Genomic DNA, 23,360 nt, shown 5'->3' with positions numbered 1-23,360 from the left:
TGATGCCTATCTGGATCCCAGCCATCCACGGTTTCAATGTGGAAAGCCTGTGTCCTACATTATAGTGGGGCAAGTCATCATATAATCTGAAAAGATCAAATTGCATCGGAGTTTAATTTAAAAGCAAAGCTTTTAACCCTAAATTGTTGCTTAATGACAGCAATCATTAAATAATGTCACAATGCTTTTTAGGATTTTAGTGAGGTTCGTTTTAGACATTTTCCAGTATAAAATATTAAAGAAGGTTTTTAAACTTTTTTACATTTAGATACATAGTCTCCATCCTTCCCAGGTTATTCAATATTAAGTATCTGTCAAACAAAAGCATCACATTTCAATTAGACACACATAAATTAAATAAATTAAATAATTGCTGTCAATCCATGACAGTAATCTAGTGCTGTGCTTGTGCAGCTTAGCTCTGGAGCCCATTTAATTAAAACTTTCAGATACTGTCTTATTTCGCGGTGTAATCTTCATACGCTTTATCCAAAGCACACTCTGTGTTGAATCACCTACTAATTATATTCACGGTATTTAGGGATTCACTGTAGCTGACTCGCTAGCAGCATAGCCTCTTCACCTGTCCTTTCTGCACCTGCATGTGCAGTGCAGAGCAGCTCCCTGAGTCCTACTCATACAGAGGTCAATTATCTTGGTAATAGTTGTACATCTTCACTCTATACGACTCTGGATACTGTGGGTCTGCTGAAAAAGAAAGCCTTGAATCAGAAGTACTTGATGTGGTATAACTCTCAAATGTGGACCTTAAAGCAGATAACTCATAAGCTGGAGAGTAAATGGCATCTCACAAATTTAGAAGATTTTCATTTAGACTGGAAACATAGTTTGTTGCTCTACAAAAATACCCTCTGTGAAGCCAGAACCTCTTGTTATTCATCCCTGATTGAAGGAAATAAGAATCCTGGGTTATTCTTCATCACTGTAATGAGGCTTGCAAAAACTCAGAGCTATGTTGAGCCAAGAATTTCTTTAATCATAACGAGTAATGACTTTATGAATTTCATCACAAATAAATTTTTTTTAAATTACTCATAACCATCTCACAGACATAAATGGCACTAGTGAAGGTTATAAATTATCTTCTTGTGGCTTCTGACAGTGGACTCATCTCTTTCCTCGTCCTGCTAAAACCTCAGTGCAGCGTTTGATTCTGCTGACCATATTTTATCACAGCGAGAGCATACTGTAGGTATTCAGTGCGCTGCATCATATCTATCTAATAAATTCCAATTTGTTCATGTAAATGGAGAGTCCTCTTCACACAATAAGGTTAATTATGGTGTTCCACAGGGTTCAGTGCTAGGACCAATTCTGTTTACATTATACATGTTTCCCTTAGGCAGTATCATCAGAAGAATACATTTTCACTGCTATGCAGATGACACTCAACTTTATCTATGCATGAAACCAGATAACACACACCAACTAGCTCAACTACAGGAATGTCTGAAAGACATAAAGACATGGACCTGCTTCTAAATTCAGATAAAACTGAGGTTATTGTACTCGGCCCAAAAAATCTTAGAAATTAGGTATTTAACAACATTCTTACTCTGGATGGCATTGGGTTGGCCGTCAGCAGCACTGTGAGGAATCTTGGAGTTGTTTTTGATCAGACATGTAGGACTGCTTTCTTCCATTTGTGCACCATCTCTAAAATTAGATAATCATCATCTATTTATTGCTTCTAGGCTGGACTACTGTAATTCATTTTTTATCAGGATGTCCTAAAAGCTCCCTGAAAAGCCTTCAGTTGATTCAAAATCCTTCTGGAAGAGTACTGACAGGGACTAGAAAGAGAGGTTCCTCTTCATTGACTCCCTGTCAAATGCAGTTTTAAAACTCTTCTCATCACATACAAAGTCTTGAATAATCAGGCCCCATCTTATCCTAAATTGTACTGTATCACCCTAGTCCAGTACTTTGCTCTCAGACTGTTGTTTTACTTGTGGTTCCTACATGGGAGGCAGAGCCTTCAGCTTCCAGACCTGTTTTCTGTGGGACCAGCTCCCAGTTTGGATTCAGGAGACACCTTCTCAACTTTTAATATTAGGCTTACAACTTTCCTTATTGATATTTGTAAATTTAGAGATTCTTCCCTTACTTACGCTGCATTGGGCCTAGGCTGCAAGAGGCGTCCTATAATGCAATCAGTGTTTCTTTTTTACTCACCTTTTTTGTTCACTCACTATGTGTTTATCCCAAAAGGTTGATTCTGTTCATCTGGACATAGTGTTTTCAGTGGGAGAAATGTGTGTTTATATACCGATCTGCATTTAATCGTTGGTCATTATTTATCTGGCTCTCTTCCACAGCGTGTCTTTGTCCTATCTTCTTCCCTTCACCCCAACCAATTGCGGCAGACGGCTGACCCTGTCTGAGAAAGTTCTGCCTGAGGTTTCTTCCTGTTTAAAGGGAGTTTTTCCTTCCCACTGTCGCCAATACGCTTTGTCACAGGGGGTCAAATGATTTGGGGGGGTTTTCTCTGGTTTTTTTTGGATTATTGTAGGTCCTTTTCTTTACACTATAAAGCGCCCTGAGGCAACTGTTGGGATTTAGTGCTATATAAATACAATTGAAATGAATTGAATTAAATAAAGAAAATGCTTTCTATGTGCAGAAAAAAAGGGCTTTGTAAAATGATTAGAAATTCTATTACACACTTGAGCATGATATCAAGAGCTTTTTTAGAATCTTTATGGTCCATTAGAGGAAATGACTTCCACACTCTAAGATCAGTGCAATTTTCATATTTAATACACCCTTTTGGCCTATACTTCCTGCATTAGAACCTTATTACCTTCATGCAAGTCTTATTTAGGCAGGCAGATTGACTAGACAAGACAGATGCAGTGGCTACAGGACTTTTTACACAAAGGAGATATTTTACACTCTCGTATTAACTTATAGTCAGGAGACAAAGGAACTCATTTCATACTACTACTCTGCTGAATTCTTCTGACTTCACTGGTAAAACTTGCATAACCACATTTAATGTAAATACTTAATGAGATTAAACTGCTTCTTGCTATTCTACAGTATTAAGAAAACATGTTCCAGAGGACCAGACTAGGACATTTTACACCAATACTCTCTCCTGAAAAGCTTTGTTTCACTGCAGGAATGTTTCTGGCTAGCATACAAGCAGGCTGTTTTCATTCTGAGAGGCTGATGAGTTGTTCGGACTCCACATCTTGGTCAAAGCTTTGCTACAGACGTCAGACATCCGTCAGATAGCTTATAAAGCAGAGTACCTCCAGATGGGCTCTATCACAGGCAATACCGTTTAATTTAACTATTTCCAGCTCTACTCTGAGTTAGGTAATACTCCCTAGGTATGAACACATGCACACATATTTGGCATGCAGATACAACATGTCAATTATAATTGCATGCAAGTTCAGTACAAGTTTATTTTGTCCAGCTCAATTCTGTGTGTCATCTATTATTTAAACACACACCCACGCGTACATTTGTTCTCCCAAAAAGCTGTCATTGATGATATCGGTTAAATAAAAGCAGAAATTAAAGTTACTCAGAGTTGCTTTATATGTCAGACAGAATAAAATGAGGGCTGTAAAATGTCATAAAGGAACAAGATAAATTAAAAAAAAGGGAAATGGATCAAAATATCATCTAACTTAAACTTCTTGCTTCAGCTGAGTCCAAACTACACATTTAATATGAGCCCTAAAACCCACACCCCGCCGCATTTCCATAATCCCTCATACTTTTCTCCATACTATAATAAAACTTGACGAGATGGAAGAAAAGTGCGGTGATGAGAAGAGTGACAAGTTTACCAAGTAGCTTAAGGCGCAAAGATACTTTGGCGTCACCTGCTGGACGGAACAAGCTGCCTCCCGGTTTAACTGACTGGCTTCCATAAATAATTAGAAAGCGGTTGTGGTTAGTGTGTTTGTAGATGCAAGGGGAGATGAATTGGTGCTTTACACGAACTAGATGTGTGAGGGGGAAAGATGGAATAAAACAGTGAAATAAATTATGATGAGAATGACGCAATTGAAACGATCACTTACGCATTTTTACGGTTCATTGTTGTCTGACGGTCAAGCTTCAGAGACTTTAATGTTGTGTTTATGTGTCACATGTGTCATTCATATTAAACTACAGGCAAATGGACAAATACACAAAGTACATGAAAGAAGCAAATGATATCGCTCACATTGGGCCAATGTGGATAAAATGCGCATAGCATTTCAGGAAAAAGACTCACGGGTCTGTTCCTGCTTCACTTTGCAAGTAACTAGACTTTTACGGTTGTAACGACTTCCTGGTGTCTTTAAGAGTGTTTAAAATCTGTTTTTACATTAGACCACCAGGCAAAACATTTGTAATTTCCCCCACGAGAACCACACAGACTGAGTGTTACTGTGCGTATTTCAGGCGAACGGAGGAAGGAGGGTGGGAGGTAAACGGTCCTCATTAAGCTACCGTTTGGACTTTCCCTCAAGTCCTTCAAGTCTGCTTTCAGTCTCTCTATCAGCACCACTGACTGATTTAGGAACAGCAGCAGCGGCAGCAGCTCTTCATTCACTCTCCCCTCTCGGGACCGCTTTACCGTGGTGCGCCCCAGACGCGCGCTCTCCTCACTTCAGGATGGACTCGTCTCCTTCTCTTCACCTTTACCACTGACTGTGACGCTGCCGTAGTTCAGTGGGAGTTCCCGGGGGAGGGGGCAGGAACTGTTCTTCTGTCCGCTGTTTCGCCTTTCCCCTGCTGGGTTGTGTATTGTTTTGATTGAACTGCCAGCGTACGCTCCATCTCCGGGCTGCAGTTCCGAGATGGGGATGTATCTGCATCTGCTGCTTTTGCAGTACTATTTCGTCTCGAGTTTTGTGTGCAACGCCATCGCGTTCGTGGAGGAGCCCTTCGGAGGGAGGTCGGACGGGTACTGCGGGCGGATCCTCCGGGCGCAGACCCACGGGACCCGGAGGGATGGGCACCATGAGTTCAGGCTCAGAGTGGAGGGAGACCCGGATACCTACCGGCCTGGCAGCACTTACAGAGGTAGAGTTGGCTTGTTTTGACACTTTGCGCAATTAGCGCGCAATCCTCAGAAAATTTAGCAAGTGGATTGTTTGCCAAGTTGAAACAGAGGCACGTGTACTTTTCAATTTCTGCTGTGTTTCACTTCCAAAACCACAACTATGTGTAATCACATGTTCTCACTGGCATCAAGGTAATAACCACAGCAATCACATTTTATTAGAAAATTGTAGCCTGAAGGACGCAATTTTCCAAACCCAGTCTGCTTCCTCTGGCCCCTTCTGGGAGAGTACTGGTTTGATAAGGATACTTAGAGTTATAATGTCTGACCTATATTCACTTCCTCTTCTCTCGTTGCCAGGAAATGGACGCAAACACACACTAACATACAAGTATCCACAGGAAGACTCACACAGATCTGGCTCCAATTAAGCTGACCCCTACAAATTTAAACTCCTCCTATCAGATGAATATGAGCACGTTTCAAAAAAGGCCTCTTTGGCCTGTGGCACAGAGATTGTTGATGAGTTTAGAAGAATCACTAATCAATTGTAATCACAATTCACTGGCATGTTTTAAGTACAAAGCTTCTTTTTTTTCTAAAAATTGAAATGAGTCCAGTGGAAGAGTGTTGGATGTGACCTGATGTGCTGCAGTTTTGCTGCAGGCATTTAAAACACGGATTGTAAAAAAAGAAAAGAAAAAAAAGGTCACCTTGTTTTAAAATCTCCCTGCTGTGATCATACCCCTGATCATGCAATGTTTTTGGCTGTGACACCACATTTCAGCAATCCATGTCTAAATTTTAATCAGCTATCAGGGTCCTATGAAGGACACCACCAAAGAAGAAATATCCCCCAGCCTTCATGGTGCTTAAGTAGGAAATAAGTTGACTAAAAAAACCAAACAGATAAAGCTGATAATATTGACACTTCTCCTCAGCGCCAGGAGCAAATTTAAGACAAATAGTATGAAAGTCAAGGTAAGGCTGAGCCAAATAAAATTTCACCCACATCTCATTATCTGGCTCCTGTTCCTGACCTGTTCCCCACACAAAACTCCAAAAAGATTTATAGTTTTATAGTCTTTTTTTATTCTGCTGTGAGATGCTAAACTAGTATTTATATCCCTCACTCTTCCACATCAGTCCAATACTCAAAGGAGTGCTGCTTTTACATGTTTCCCTGGGTGACCCTCTGTAACAGCAAGACCCTGATGTAACAATGTAAACGCCTCTTTTGTGTTATTGTTGAGTTTCTATGCACACATCTTTTACAGTGGTCCTCCTGGCAACCAGCCCTGCTTATTTCAGAGGCTTCACTCTCATCGCACTGAAAGAGGGCAGAGAGGGCACCACAGATGACGACTACACCGGCCAGTTCCAGGTAAGGCTAAGCAGGTGTGGAGAGAAGGAGGAAGGAGGTGGGATCGCTGCATACCGAATGTGCTCTTTGCTCCTTGGGAAAGTTCCCAAAAGATGAACTCATTTGTATGCTTTAATGCACATGGGAGTCGACTTAGCTGCTCCCTGCTGTCTTCTGGTACGGAGGTTAAAGGAGGTATTGCTGACAGATGCAACACAGCTTCCCTGGATGAAGCTAGAAAGCTGTTGTGGTGGAAAAAGAAAGAGATTCTTGCTACCGCTTTGGTGCAGCTCTTTCAGGGTGAGGCAGACATGGCATCATTCCCTGCTAAATAGCAGATATTTCTTTCAGCGGAAGAAGGGGAAGGCAGAGGAGGAGAGAAAGAGGCATATAGGGACGGAGAGAAAAGAGATAAACAAGGAGAGTTAAGAGAGCGAGATGTGAAATGTTTGGTTCAGTAGTAACACAACTCCCACTGAGCGGCAGAGAGCTCCTGAAGAGAGGGCCAGACTTCCTCAATTACCTCCTGCTCAGTGTAAACAGGAACACACATCTGTAGCTGTGTTTCAACATGCTGATCCTAACCAGACTCTTACCAAACATGAGCGAGAGGCCGCTTTCATGTAACCATGGGTTTAAAGAGAGGACTGAGAAGGTTTAACCACTTGTTTTAGCCAGTGAGTGTCAGTTATTTATCAGTCTCTTTGTCCTAAACCACAAGCTTCCATTTCAATCATGCTAGGAACATCTGTGTTTGCTGGACCTCCATGGCTTTGGTTAAACAGCTTAGTGGAAACCCGATGATCCCAGTAGAAAGAGTGAAAGTTGGAATCTGGACAGCCAATCATATATGAACTTTCCCACGTTTGAAGCAGTTATCTTAAATCCGTAACACTGTGCGGAACGACTTCTCTCTCTTTTTTTCAGCATTTGTCTTATTTACTTCAAAACACACTAATTAAAGACACCCCGAGGAGAGTTTGACCACAAGGAGAGCAATGTTTTTAAAAGTGGCTTTTTTTTGAGCTGCTATCAGACGGTGACTGAAATGAAAACAAGTATGTGGGTGGTGCGATGCTTATTCCTGCTGCTGGTTTCACACTACAAAATCAAACCATTAGAATATTGTGACTCCTGACCACTCCACCACCACCGCCTCCATCTGCCCATCAGGCCTAATCACCAGAGAGTTTTCTGTTTTTTAGGCACAAGCTGACAAACTAGCTCATGTATGTAATTAGATTACTACAGCCTTTAACTGTTATTTATGCAGCCTAACAGGCTGAAAGAGCCTCGAAAGTTAGTAGAACTAAAGACCTTCACAAGTAAAATTAAAACAGTAAGTTTCAGGCAAGTGCTATGACTTAACACAGTTTGCCTTAACTTGTTCCGCTGATATTCATCCACTACCAATTATGGTACGCTGAATCAGTCACCGCTTTCTCTGCTCTGGCAGCGGTGTATATGAAAACTGAGTCAGCAAAAGCTTGACCTATACTGTTCTGGTTTTGACACACACAGTATGCCTTATGGTGGGCTATCGGTTGTTAACCCCCCTACAGAGGTGGGTCTAACAGCTTCTCTGGTGGAATCCCAGCTTCTCATTCTGTTGAACTTGGAAAACAGAGGTCTGTTGGTTGTGCTCTTTTTAAAAATGTATTTAAGTTTCACATTCAAATGCATTTTTTTGGAAAATTTTGTTTCTGTGATTGAATTTCTAGTATTTACTGACAGCTTTATTGTACATTAACATTTGTCATTGCAATGAATAAGCAAATCAGCGACACAGGCGACCAAATGTGCTAATAAAGATGGATGTATGCGAGGCAGTCTTTAAACTTCCTAAACATCACTAAGGGCTACATAATGCTTCAGCTAAATACAGTGTTTAGGATTGTTATAATAATCTTAACGCTGTCTGCTATCTCAGTAGCTTTGCATGAAGCACAATCCAAAATAATTCTTATGAATTGGGATATAATTAAATTAAATACAATTTTATTTATACAGTGTCAAATCACAACAACAGTCGCCTCAAGGCGCTTTATATTGTAAAGCAATCATATGACCCCCTATGAGCAAGCACTTTGGCGACAGTGGGAAGAAACCTTTGGCAGAACCAGGCTCAGGGAGGGGCAGGGCCATCTGCCGCGACGAGTTGGGGTTAGCATCTTGGTGCAGCCCCTTAGTTCACTCTTTGTCTGAAACGAGCCGTATTTGCCGTTCTTCATTTAAAGACACTCACTTTTTCCAGCTTGCCTCACTTCAACACCCAAAAAAGTTCACATCAAACAACAACAAAAGACGGTTTCAAGTTGAACTTTACTTGAATAACGGTCAGGAAATCCTTGCCTGTTTATTTTCTAAGAAAAAAAATCCTTCACCTTACCTTTACTTTATATTTTCCACCTGTTTGTCCAAGCCTCACCTGCGGTGTTTCTGCACCCCATCAGTGGGGCTGGCCCTGACAAAAGGATTCAAGAGAAGAAAAAAAACACCTTTATTTCTTATACTGCAGATGCACTTCAAGGTGCTAAAAAATACAAATAATTAAACCTAGACATAAAAATTTCACTTATCAGTTCATCCCCCACATGCAACCTGGGTTCTTGGTTGCACACTGCACACTGTGGTGGGTCCCAAACACAGGTGATTCTGAACATTATTCCATTTGTATTTCTATATTTTTTATAGACAAACTTTAAATGTACTTTTAAATAAATCCATGTTGTGACATTAGTTTTCTTTTAAAGCATCTTTTTAAAGAAATGCATAAAAATGTCCAGGCTTTGCTGAAATATCCGTTTTTTCCAACATTCTTCAGGTGAATTGTTAATTCACAGTCATTTGTTCTGCCCGCAGAGACTAAAAGATAGGGAGAGATTGAACTGATACTTAATATTTTTGTTTACTGGTTCATTGGTTCATTTACTGGGCTGCTTTTGCTCTGGTAATTCTATATAGTGTGAAGTCTCACATGCCTGTCTTTGCCTCCTGCAGCAGAGTTGCCTCTAGGTTTGTTCTCCAACTTCTCAAACAAGAACATTTTTAATGAACATTCTTTGCAAATGATAAATGACAAACAGCAGCCAGAGGATAAACAACAACACACACCCCCAAAAAAGTCATCCATTAAAAACATTGAACACGAAAGAGAAAAACACCAACTGTTGAAACTAGCTGTGTGCTGGTCTGAAAAATTGAGTTCTTGAGGATGAAAGTGTTGTGAAAACCTCTTAAGGCAGAAAAAGTAAACTTTATAAATGTGGATTTTTCTTTCTAGCTCACTGTAGGAAAACAAAGATTCCAGAAACACCCCACATTGTTTGGTCGCTCCCAATAGGACCTTGGTTTTGTCTGAATTCAGATGAAGGACATTCGGTGACATCTAATTCAGCTGGGCAGTCATGCAGTTCAGCTAACTAGCTTTTTGGTTTAAACAGTTCAAACTTCTGTGTGATTTCTGCTCCTTGCACCTCCCTGTCTCAACCTCAGAGTCCCAGCAGAGTCTGGAGTGAAGCTGATACCAGGGAGTAGGCAGAGAGCAGAAACTGGAACAGTGTGGGCTGAGCTTGAACTGAATTAAAGTTGACAATCTGCCTTTGCAATCTGTTTGATACATATTGGTAGAATCCATCAGATTCTCTTTGTTCTTTAATTGACAGTTGTGATTTCCACTTTTCCCAAAAATGTGGGAAATGATTAAGGACCAATGAGATAAGCTCTTGTCAAGACTGCTTGGTTTGGAAAAGTTCTGAAAAGTTAATGTGGGGGTTGAAAAACGGATACCTAGCATAGTTCACTTGATTATCGAAATGCAAACTTTACTTTGGATTCACTTGGTAACAGAAACAAGTTATTAAGATGACTTCATTCATTAAATACGCTGTCCTTTGTGTCCCATTTTATAATAGTGGGTCGATAAGAGAAGATGCAGCATGACAGTGAGTCTGGCTTTTTATCTAAATGACCTAAATCCATCAAGCCAGGCTTCTCTTTATCATTGAGGTTTACATAATAATACTTGAAATGAGTTATGCACAACAATGCCTGAAACTTTATTTTCCTCAAGTTAATTATGCTGCTAGTTCTGCAAAGTCATGATTGTTATTGCGCATAGAAAGAGAAGCCAAATGAACACAGTTGTGTTTCCCTGTATGGCTGTTCTCTCTCCTTGCTCTCCGGTGCTCCGTTGTCTCTGGCAGCTGTCCTGGAATGTGCCCGCCTGCTGCTTCACTAAAACACCACAACTGAGAGCTGCTGCTCATAGTTTTTTTTGCTTAAGCAATAATCTTCTCTTTGTCCCCATTACTACCATTAAAAGACTTCTGCCTTAATGTGTCAGACCTTGGAGAACATGTGCTGCCAGTGTGCATCTGTGAGGGAGACTCGGTATCGCACTCACCCGGCACTCATTGTCTGCTCTGAAATGTGTGCCTTTGTGCTTATACATGCGCTGAATGGGCATACGGGTATAAGAGTGGGACTGCGTGTGTGTTTTTCCCAGCCCTCCTTGTGTTACTGTGGGACGTGGGTCATATTTATCTAGGCCAGCAACGTGTTATTGCTCAGGGAGACAAACGGAGCTTGTTTGGATAAGCGAAGCGTTGAGCAGACGGGAGATATTATCTTCTTCTTTTTTTCTTGCACAGATTATCCGGGGTTCTGAGTTTAGCTGGGGATAAACAAACTCAATCCGTTTAAAGCCATAGGCTTGAGACAGAGGCAATTACACAAGCCAAGTAGAACTTGGAGAGCTATAAAGAAAAGGGTGTGAAGGATGTGTGCAGGGTTGGAATGATGGTGACCTGATATGTAGTGTAATCACCCTCTAAAGTAATCCTGCAGTAATTATTGCTTCTGTTAGCACCCAAAGCCCAAGCACCGCCTCTAACAGCCCGTCTCTGTTTTCTGATGGGCAGAAGATTACAAGGACAACTGTGTGCTTATTGACTTCAAGGAACTTCCAAGAGTTTACACAACTTCTATTTATTATGCCTGGCAAGCTGGTTGCTTCAGATGCTTGAGGTTTGCATAAATAATGCGCGCTGCTCTGATTAAGACTTATTAAATACATTATGCATCAAGACAATGAGTACAGGCCTCTTTGATTCTTTGGGGATTCAGTTCTAGCTCTTCGAGTGTCTGACAAAATGAATTCTCAGAAGTAGGTGACATATCATTTTAGGGCATTTTATAGCCATCCAAAACATATAAATAAATGATCGTTATGCAAATCTGCATCGCAGTTTAATCTAACATTATGGTTATTCAAGCAATACCCAAATACTGAGCAAGAGCATTTGCTGCACTTTGGTGTCTGATAACTTTATTCTGCTGCAATGAATGTGAATTTTAAATATCTGTCTGCAGGAAATATTTATTTGGCATAAGTAATTACAGCTCCATCACTGATTAAACTTAAACAACAGAAAACTGGTTCCCAGTAGGTTAATCTTCAAAAAAAAAGAACTGATCTCATACTTGGTTCCATCACTCTTATAAGAACAACTAGAGATGGCATTGCCAGGAGTCGGACTTACAATGCACAACAGATAATTGAAAATTTTAAGATGTGTCAGTTCATTTCAATGACTAATGTCATCGATCAAGAAATGCACAAATCTGATGGGTCACCAACAAGCAGCCCTGATGAGGGGGCAGCTACCGTAATCTACTGAAAACACAGGCACATATTATTATTTGGTAAAATTAAAAGTAACAAAGTATCAGATTTTAAGCACTAAGAGGAAGGCGGGGTATACCCTGCAAAGGCACCATATGTTGCAGGGCTCATATTGGCAGACAACCATTTAGACTCACCAGCTAACCTAACCCTCATGCATGTCTTTGGGAGGAAGCTGAACATACAGAAAGGACCCAGCCTAGATTTGGACCCACGACCAATGAGCCATTACTGAGAGGCAACAGTGCTAACAGTCAGCCGTTGACGGGACTGTATGGGTCCTGCGGCTATTCTGAAGATGAAAACTGACAGCTCACATGGAACATAGGATTCATCAAGAGTGTGTCTGCTTTATTACAAACGTTCCCGACAAATAAATATGGAGTCTGTTTAACAGCTGACATGTTTAAAACGTAGAGAACACAGGATTATTTACCTTCAGATTCTGATCCATCCGGCGTAAAAGATTTTATTGCAAATGCACATATCACTCTTTGTTTATGGATGGTGTGTAATGCTGCAGGTATGTATTAAAATCAAAGGCAATAATCTGATTCACAGCCAGCTATGGGCAACAAACAGGAGATCCACTAATGTTTCTACAAACTCCCAAATTACATTTAGTGAACGATGTTATTCAAACAGGTTCAAACATCAAAAACACTTCATATTAGAAGCTTTGTGATGGATATTTCAGTGTTCAGGATACAATACAAGAGAAAAGTAGCCTAAAAGAGAAAAAACATACATCACTGTCCTCTAACATATGCACACCCAAAGCGCTATTTTTTATTTTTATTACCTAAATCAAAATATTATGTGCTCATGCTTAGATTTTTGTTATAAGCAATTACCAAACTGGTAATATTTCCTTATTGATACATTGGTTGTTTTTGAAATTTTATTTGCTGATAAACCAGAAAAACATATTGGACCCCAAAACCAGTAATAGAAAACACTACTGCAGCAACACCACTGCAAAACAACCAGTGAATAGCTTGTTTGATGGAACACAAAATAGAGGTACCAGGTCTTGCAATTAAACTCTTCTTCTTCTTTTGAAGTAAAGTTTCGCCCTCTGACATTATACTAATTACACTGTTTGACTGACGGTCGATCGCTGGGAAGTTGTGTGCAAAAAATAGCACAACGAAGCTCCAAAAATGAAGACCAAATTAGGATCCAAAGATTTCCTCCCACTTGACAAATTCCTAATAACACAGTATTGTGTGAAATTGTGGTTTAATCTACATTACTGGAATAATAGCTCAGGCAAAATTACTTGCAAAAGGAAAAACTTTAGCCCTGCGACAGACTGGCGACCTGTCCAGGGTGTACCCCGCCTTTCGCCCTATGACAGCTGGGATAGGCTCCAGCGCCCCCCGCGACCCTGAAAAAGGATAAGCGGAAGCGAATGGATGGATGGATGGAGGAAAAACTAATTGCCACTGTTTGCTGTCACGGAAATTATCATCACTTCATTTTTAGTGTTTGGAAGGAAAAAGTGATCGAGGGTGACTGCAGTGGTCTCCACTCTCTGTGACTCACTTTGGGTCTGTGCAGGAGCCTGTATAGTTTGTTCATGCTGTTTCGTGCTGGCAATAGCCTAAACAATCTCTGTGGGCCAAAAGAGGTTGGAAGACAGGCACATGCATACATACACAAAGGGACCCAATGAATATGCATATTAAACATGTTTATCTGTTAGAAAAATGACTGGATAAGGTATTATTCAAGTTAAATTGCTACCGTGGACTCTAGGCGAGGCTTTCTGCCATTTGGAATAAACCAGTAACCTTTCATACAGTTATTCACCTTTTATGTTCCTCCCATTTGAACTGTTTATATATGCTTAATGTTCATTGTACCAGAGATTTTGTTTGACTAAAACTAAGGTCAGCTGCTTACTGACTGATAGATAAAGGTAACTTACTGAAAAAGTCTAATGTTCTGTTTTTAAATGTATTTATTTAGTTATTTTTGTTGGTTTTAACTTCTCCAGATTCACGCATACACAGAATGAAACAGCTGGTTACCATGGAAGCGAAGCCAGCAATCTGGTAACCCATTGGTTATCATCTGATGACTTGTCACTGAGTGCTGTCACCAGAAGCAATGAGTCTTCCTGTGTAACTATCACATATTCAGATATTTGATATCTAACATCATCAAAGCATCCAGGTCAAGACTTCCTGTTTGTGTGCCGGTCATTGTTTACAGCCTGACTGTAACAATGCAAATACATTCTTCAAAATCTACTGTGATATTAAAGCCAAGGGTTTTTGTGGTTGCATTAAGGCCCATGATTTCATATAGAGAGTACCCAGAAAGCTTGCAGTACCGGGATTTTGCCTGCTGCCTACAGATTCTGCACATTGATATGCAAATGTATATTTGTAGAGATCGAAAAGTCAGTGACTATATAATTAAGTTTGAGAAACAGGTTAAAAACAGTTTTCTGTCATACAAAGTCTTTTTACTGTGGGTCAGTCATTAAGTGTGCCCCCTAAATATGCTGTTTTGTCAAGGTGACAGACTTGTCTGATGTTTTCAGTGCTTTTATCACCACATGTCAATAATGTGAGAAAAGAGAACACAACAAACTGAAAGAAGGGCAGGAAGCAAATCATTTGAGACTTCATAAAAAACCTGGCAGACCATTTCTAGTGTGCATGAACACAAACAAGAGATGAAGACTCTTTGGTCTGATCTTTGTGACAGCAAAACGGTTTTAAGAGTTTCTCTGAAATGACCCCCGCAAACCATTAGTGCTCTATAAATGTGGATATCACTGTAAAAGAAGGAGATTTTAAAAAGAGCTTTGGGGCTTTTTTTTTTATATGAAATAGACCCAATGAACAATGCACTCCCTCTTTTTCAGCGTTATTTTGTGTAATTGAATGCCAAAAGCCACAGAATTGGCTCCATTTGCTAGGAAATAGAGCCACACACACACACACATATGTCTGATTTTTTTCTTTTTCTTTTACAGAGTAGCTGTTTGGATTTGTGACACTTCTCCCTTGGTTGGGTGGCTCAGACAAAAAATGTAATATGATGCAATATTGGTGATAGCCCCAAGATCTCGGCGGTGTTCTGCAGTAATAGCACAGCTTTGATTGATGGAAAGCTCAAGGCAAAATGTCGGTGCCTCCAAGGTCTTCATCAAGACAAGAGAACTTTGTTACTTTCTGAAATAAGCTCGTCTTCAAGTGTTGACGTGACATTTCAATCTATCTTTCTGTCTGCTTATGTTTTTCCTCTGAAAAGTTTTATCTTTGCACTCAAGTCCCAAAGGTTTTAACTGTATTCATTCCTTTGTAACTGCTTTGCATTTAATTACTAACTTGCAAAGTCTGTGCACACACCAACCGAAACCAAAAAAAACGCCAACACGCATAGCATTGCACACTAATATCACTCTTATTGTCAGATTTCTCTGGGGATCGTGGGTTTGCATTGTCTGTCTTGAGCTCTCTGTCTCTTTGTTTTGTGTGTGTGTGTGTGTGTGTAAGCACAGTTCTGCGTTTGCTTGTGCAGGGACTCTGAAGCATCTGTGTTTACTGTCTCAACATGGAGCAAGAGATTGAGAGAGCGAGATTGAGACAGACAAACCGTGGCGTGGACACTCGTAGACATCGGGGTGTGCAGTGAAAATAAATGCTGCTTTGCGAGTCTTCTCACACGCCTTCACTCGTTCTTTCAGGGTCTTTCCATTGCTTGCACATTTTGGGTGATTGAACAATATGGGTTGAACATTCAATGTGTCTGACTTTTTTAGTAGCTTTACTGTTTACAGAATAGTCATGACAGAAATATCACCACTGTGTAAGTAGTTGTTCTTCTACAAGGCTGTCCGTAATGGGGATTTTATTGTCTGGACTTAAAGCCTCACTGCGATTAGTGCAGTTGCAGATTTGCATACTTGTCTTAATTTAAGACTCGCCTGTCTTCAGACTGTTTTTCGTGCAGTGACTTTAAAGCCAGTGTTTCAGACTGGAGTCTTTACTTGTGACCTTAACCTTCTTGACTTCTAACATTAGATTATCTTGAAGTGGCATTTCATTTATCTCTCTTAACTGTGTCCTTTTCCAGACTTGGGACTTGCCCTTTTTTAGCATAGCACTTCATATTGACATGATCGTATCCCACAGTTGCTGCATGTTTTTCAACTCCATTACCATGATGTGAATCTGCTGGTCCACCAGTCCCAACTGTTCTTTATCAGGTTTGGACTTTGTTACATGGCATATTATCACGCTGGACGTAGCAATCAGGTGATGGGCACACTGTGATCATAAAAGGATGCACATGGTCAACAACAATACTGTCATCTTTAAACAATGCTCATCTGGTACAAGGGTTACCAACTGAGCATCACCTCCGGCCAGAACTGTTAATACAGGGCAGGATGGAGCCACGGTTTTATGTTATTTATGTCAATTTTTGACCTTACAATCCAAATGTGGCAGCAGAACTTGAGGCTCATCATACCAGGCAAAATGTTTCCAATTTTTTGTTGTCCAAATCTGGTCAGCTTTTTCAAATTGTAGCCTCAGTATCCTGTTTTTACCCGACAGGCGTGGCATCCAACGCTGTAGTTCGTCTGCTTCAAGATTTGATGTGTTGTGCATGCAGAGATGGTCTTCTGTATAACTCATCTGTAACCAGGGTTTATTTGTCTTACTGTTGCCTTCCTATCAGCGTAAAGCAGTTTGACCATTCTCCTGACCTCTAACATCATGAAGGTATTTTAGCCTAAAGACCTGCAGTCACTGGGCATTTTCTCCTTTTCAGACTGTTCTCTGTAAACTCTAGAAATGGTAGCATGGGAAAATCTCAGTATGTCAGTAGTTTCTGAAATACTCAAATACTCAGAGAAGTCTGTCTGAGACCAACGATGTTCAAAGTCACTTAAATCACCTTTCTTCCCCTTCAATGTACAGAGTTGCTGCCATGTGATTGGCTGATTATATATATGTTTTACAAACAGTTAAAAGCATCAACTTAACAAACTGTCTGGTTAGAATTAATTTTTTTTTTTTAAGTATTAAATAAAAAAAACAAAACAAGACATGACCGTGATGCTGAGTAAAGCGCTGGGTCAACATGACAGCACTGTTCTGAAAATAAGCACTGCTGTGATGCATTCATTTTTGATCTGTTCTTTAGGCCATAATAAAAGGCTCATTATGCAGTGTAAACGCTGAATAGATCAATGGTGGAATGAGTGTTTTGAAAAGTTTGCAAGGTAGTCATGCTGGATATTAAATGCTCTGAAAGTTGTATTTCAGCCTGGATAAAATGAAGTTAAAGTGCTACAGTTTCCAACTTGAGAAACAGTGAATGATGTCATTTCTGTGGATCAACCTTTAAAGTCAACTTGAAGATTCACATTTAGAAATGAGAAAACTGTATTCTTGTCTTTCTGACATAGATCTCGGGTAGCACCACAGCCATCCTTTGTCCAACTATGATTTTAGCATCTTGTTTTCACTTACACCACTAAAGTAGAAGGCAAGCAGGGACAAGTTCCCCTTATAATTAGAGCATGTGCATTTACATGCAAATTAAGTATCTGAAGGCAGTCTTCACTTTACTCTGCAGAGTTAGCAAGTTCACTCACTCTTCAGACAGAGAGCAGTCGAGAACTGCCATTATGAGTTACAGTTGACCTTGGCCTGAAAATTCTGTCTTGACATGGAAATTAACTTTCTTGACCCAGGTGCTTTTTCCTTACCTAAATTTGGACTGGGTCTTCCCTGTGTTCACTTTGACAATCTGAAATATCTATCTTGACTTGTTTTGGGTTGGGTTAAGACGTAACTGTCTTAAATATGCATGGGATATGTTTTAACCTATAATGTACACTATATGCCAAAAGTATTGACTCACCCACCCAAATGATTGAATTCTGGTGTCCCAGTGGAAGTGATTAGGCATGCAGACTGCTTCTACAAACATTTGTAAAAGAATTGGTCGCTCTCAGGAGCTCAGTGAATTCCGGCAGATAGGATGATACCTTTTATAACCCAGTTATGAAATTTCCTCACTACTAAATATTCCACATTCAACTGTTAGTGGTATTATAAGAAAGTGGAAAGACAGCAACTCAGCCACGAAGTAGCAGCCTCCTAGTTCAAGTGAAAGGAACTCTTAAGAACTCGCTTCAGCATACTTAGACAGTTTGGAAAATCGCCTCCTTCCAACTTTGTGTGAACAGTTTGGGGATGGACCCTTCCTGTTCCAACAGGACGGCGCACCAGTGCACAAAACAAGGTCCATAAAGACATGGATGAGTGAGTTTAGTCTAGAAGAACTCTACTGGCCTGCACAGAATCCTGACCTCTGTTCGGAAGTCTATGCAGCTTCTGAACGAAAGGACAAAAATTCCCATCAATAACTCCTAAACATTGTGGAAAGTGAATTGTGCTTCTATTGTAAACAGACTGCAGTGCTGTCTGATAGGCAAACCAATCTGATAACATGAGGAGGATCACACACTCTGTAGCACTGTTGTGCTCTTTCTCTCAATGTTAAATGTTCACCAGCACTGTTACAGAAATTAAGCAGAGTTTTCCTCATGTCTAGACTGCATCTTTGCGCCATCCTTGTACATGTTCTGTTTTGAATCCACCTCGTTATTCTTAATATATGTTTAGATTCCTCTGTCAAAAAACTCTGCCTTTCTCTCAACCCAATGAAGAAGAGTCTGTGACTCTTGTCTCCCTCTTTTTGTCCTCAGGACTTTGGGACTGGGTGTTAGGTCATTGTTATTGTTGAGGCGAAGCAGCTGTAGAATGCTAGCTACTAGGTCAGAGGTCATGTGTGGATGTGTGCTTTTGTTTTTTGTGTGTGTTTAGTCTATTAAAATGTCTGACAAGGTCCAAGTACCGAAGGGACTGTGCTAGACATGTCATGAATACACAAGTTTGTTATTATCCAAAGCCTCTCTCAGGGACTCTCAAATTGTCTGCTTTCCCACAACTTTGCTTTCAGCCCAAACTGGTGTCATTTCTGTGATTCCGAGTAGCAAAAAGCAGCAATTGTCAATGTCATCAAAACTGCTTCTGATATTGTCTTAAGATTAAGCATAAATGGTAAAACAAATCATATTAAAACTACATTTACACTCTGTTTTCACCATCATATAATACATGAAACATTTCATTTTTCTTGCCGTGTGATGAAGATGAGACCTCTCGTTCTGTGCATCAACTTATACTATAAGCGTATTCTTGTGTTCTGGCTGTCCTGTAAGTATAGTTTTGTTTTTTTGTTTTGTATCTTTAGCCATCAGAATTGTTGCCTGAAGGCCAAGAAAGATGCCAAGCGGATTTACCAATTGGATCATCATGGCCTTGCCATATTGGTCCATTTGATTGACCTTTATTATAATTATGTATTTATTTTATTTTATTTTCGGTTGTTACAGATGGGACAGACATGACTGGGGGATAGGACAGGGAGAAAGAATGAAAGAAAGAGAGGGAGAGAAAGAAAAATAGAGGGGAGAAGAGACGGTGAGAAAGTGGGGAAGAAAAAAAAAAGAAACACAAGCAAAACACGTGGATAACCTGTATGGAGATAAGAAAGAACAGAAGAGAAAACAAACAAAAAGAGCAATACAATAAATACAAAGCCATCACAATAAACTAGCTAACAGTAGATAACAGCAGATACTAAATATTACATGTTATTGTGCAGTACGCAAGATTGACAGCACACAATGTGCTTTGAGGCAGCAGCCAAGAAAGGTGTAGTTTGTGTCTGTGAACACCCGTGTGTACACCTGTGTGCACACCTGTGTGGATCAGCACACTTGTATTCAAAAGGTTTCTCCGTGTAACGATCTGCTAGGGAGTGTGGGGAGCCATAGCCCCGTCCCCCAGGCCATGAAGCAGGTATGGAGGAGATCCAGGCCCCAGACATCCAGAGGCCCCAGAATGCGAGGACCCAAGGAGGACCACCAGAGGGGCAACCGTGCCACCCTCCTGGGAAGAGCTGAGGAGAGCCCCAAACGAGAGGTCACCCAGCAGCCCCAGAGCAGAGGCCAGAGGGGGTTGCAGTGGCGTGCCCGCGGGCTCTGCTGGCAGCCAGCTGTGCCAGAGAGGACCGGGCCTCAGGCCCAGAGGCAGACACAAACGTGCATTCCCACCCCTATATACACAAACAAATACTCGGCACTCACCCGACGTGGAGACAGACACAAATAGACACTGTACACACATTCACACTCCCCAAACATACTCTATATCCCACGTCCGGGTATGGTTTGTCCCTCTGGGGGTGGGGGTACCCAGACCCAGGAGATTTAACCCTTTTCTCTGTGGTGGAGAAAAGCAGACTGCCTCCTTATCTGCAGTAGCAGGGAGGCCCCGCATCCCAGACCCCAATCCGACGGCCAGCACCTCCTCCCAGCCCCCCAGCCCCGACGGTTAACAGAATGGGGGTGAGTGAAGACCCCAAACCTCCCTCCGCCTGCTCATATGTAGTGTTGCTGCGTGCTGTTCTAAAGTGCATTTAAAACACAGGAGGGCATGGTGCTTCCTGCCAGAGAGCAGCACGGCTCCTCCCGAAAACCCTCAGTGTCTATATGCATTTAAAATTAAAGGGTAGGGCACCAGCGCCAGAGGGGGGTTTGAATACACCGACCATCCTCTGGATGCTGTATAATGTACCCACCCCCAAGCCCCTATATGTATGTGTGATGAGAGTATGAGTAATGTGGATGTCTAGGTTGCGGAATAAAATTGACAGTGTTATTTTTAGAAACTCCCACCATGCTGTTAGAGAAGAGCTGATGTTGACGCTTTTAAAGCATTCATGTTGTTTGATGTTTGAGCTGGTAAATGGTAGGTCTGAAATCTCTAGATTATTACATAGTGCCTGTTCAACATCTATCCAGGGTTCATCTAAGAAGGTGTGTTTTAACCATCTAGAGATGAACTGAAGCCTGTTGGCTAAAAAGTAGTGATTAAAGCCGGTCGGAGGAGGCACGCTCCGTTTTGCGTAACTATTTTTAAATCCAGGTAGCAGTGCAACCACATAAGCTAGCGCAATAGTTTTTTTTTGCATATGAAACCGGAGGAGTTGTACTTACATGTTATGCCATCAGCTTGTCCTAAGTCACAGTTTCCTTCCATATATAGCTTTGGAAAAACTGCATAAAAAGCACTTGCAGCAACAAAAACATAATATTCCAGAAACACGCTTTGCCGATCTGATCAGCTGTTTGTAACACTTCCTATGTCCATCAGCGCGAACTATTGCATGTCCGCCATGTCCTGGAAACCGGAATTGACGCCATTTTGCAGAAATGTAGTTTTTTACCATCAGGGCCTTATGAGCCTGTACTGGTGTTTTTAAAAGTTATGTTTGATTTTATGACTTTCTGTGTCGTTTCTCGGATGTTTAGGACTCATATTGCACTGCTGGAAATAGTTTATTTTGATGCATATGCTGTTTTTTTTTTTTGCAAATTTGCATTATAATATTTATTTTCTTTTTGCCTGCAGTATATAAAAATTGGTGTATTTCAAAAATAAAACTATGGCGACACTCAAAATAAATTTCCTGTGGTGGGAAACTATTTTGTGCAACTTTTTGTATTTACAGTTTTGAGGGATAAGCCTCTTAAATTTCTCTAACTAGAAACAGGGCTCTAGAGTGCGACCAATTTGGTCGCAAATGCGACCAAATTTTTTAGTGGTGCGACTAAAAAAGATATTTGGTTGCACCTGTGCGACCAAATGTTCGGGTAGCAAAAAAAAAAAAAAAAATCTGCAACCTTCCCTGTGGTCAACAACAGACACACATTATGCCCCTATCGTGGACTAAACCAATCAGAGATAGTAAGGGGCGGGACCTCTCTGATTGGCCGTGGTCCAGTTGAAAGTGCAGGTGGAAGTGGGAGGTGAGTAGTTTGAATAAAGCGATATCAATTCATTAAATCCTGAATCGACTTTTAAATATAACTGTGTTTTGCCAGAAACTCCAGATTCTCAGATTAAAGCTCACAAAACCATTTCAACAACAACCAAACAGCAAATGAGAGCAGGTACACGGATTCCACACAGAGACGTAAACACAGAGCGGACCGACTCATCAGAATCAACTTTGTCTTTCTCGGCTTTCTCACCCGACGGCCCGCAGACGGACACGCTGTCGGAGCTTAGCGATTCTGATGCGTCCGGTCCGCGCTGTGATTATGTCTTTTTGCGCTGATTCTGAGCTGCAGGTTTTGTCTCTCCAACCAAAATCCACCGAGCCAGCAGCAAAAGAAGCAGCAAACTGCGCTTCACATTTGATCAATGTCCTCATGAATTTTGCTGTTTTGCTTCCACGACTATTAAAATCACACTTCATGCACAGCTAGCTCTCTCTCTATCTCTCTCTGTACTTCAAGAACAGTTTCCCGTCTCCAATCTCTGTTTTCTGTATTATTCATTCGCTTATTGCCTACCAGTCTACCGTTGTTTACAGCGCTGTCGGCTGCTGTCTTTTTCTTTTCTTTTTTTCACTTAAATGACCTCGGACAAGAAAGCTTGTTTTTTCTGTTGTTCAATACTGAAGAAATTTAAACTTTATATGCAGAACATTGTAGAATATTTTAAGGTTATCTGCTATAAAAAGCCAGACCAGGAAAATCTCCTTCATGTTTTTCTGTGTTTTATTCTCAGTTACTTTGACACAAAGGCATCTGCTGTGATGTTCACAATTCTGATGAAGTCAGTACTGATAAATGATCAGAATTATAATATTTCTGACTGTATGAGGCTAAGTTGAATCGAATCGGGACTTTGAAAACCGGAATCGAATGGATTATAGAAATCAGTGATGATACCCAGCCCTAGTGAGCAGCCTAGGCACGACAGAAGTGGATGTAGCTGTAATAGGAAAGGAACTATTGCTAACTTTTTTGTTAAGTTAAGGCCTGATCCTTCTGAAATTCATAGCCAGTGCTCTGACACGGTGTCATCAATCTTTGAATGCTAAAAAAGCACAGTGTATCCAGAAAAACACATATTATATAAATTATTATAAAATTTGTGTGCGCCTAACTTTGGTGCTGGTACGCCTAACTTTTTAAAGTTAGGCGTACCGGTACGCCCATGGCAAAAAGTTAGTCTAGAGCCCTGTAGAAAAATATGTTAAAAAAACAAAAACGATTATGGAAGGAGCAATTAATCGGAAGAACTGTTGATTTTGACCAGTTAATTGTCACGGTTCTGGGTCCGTTGGACCCAGTATTTTGAGTTTATTGTGTTTTGATT

The 23,360-nt window shown here is 40.8% G+C and overlaps 1 protein-coding gene across 1 annotated transcript in view; it reads left to right on the top strand.

Annotated features, from left to right (window-relative positions):
* Positions 1-4,529: 4,529 nt before the first annotated feature.
* Positions 4,530-23,360, top strand: part of spon1b (spondin 1b) — a 118,239-nt gene continuing 99,408 nt past the window's right edge. Inside the window, exons 1-2 of the mRNA XM_026172776.1 lie at positions 4,530-5,055; positions 6,313-6,419. Of these exons, the coding sequence (XP_026028561.1) occupies positions 4,830-5,055; positions 6,313-6,419 (333 nt within the window). The 5' untranslated portion in view covers positions 4,530-4,829. The remainder of the gene's footprint in view (positions 5,056-6,312; positions 6,420-23,360) is intronic.

This window comes from Astatotilapia calliptera, chromosome 7, assembly GCF_900246225.1.
Source record: "Astatotilapia calliptera chromosome 7, fAstCal1.2, whole genome shotgun sequence".
NCBI lineage: Eukaryota > Metazoa > Chordata > Actinopteri > Cichliformes > Cichlidae > Astatotilapia > Astatotilapia calliptera.
This window is presented reverse-complemented; position numbering and strand designations above follow the sequence as displayed.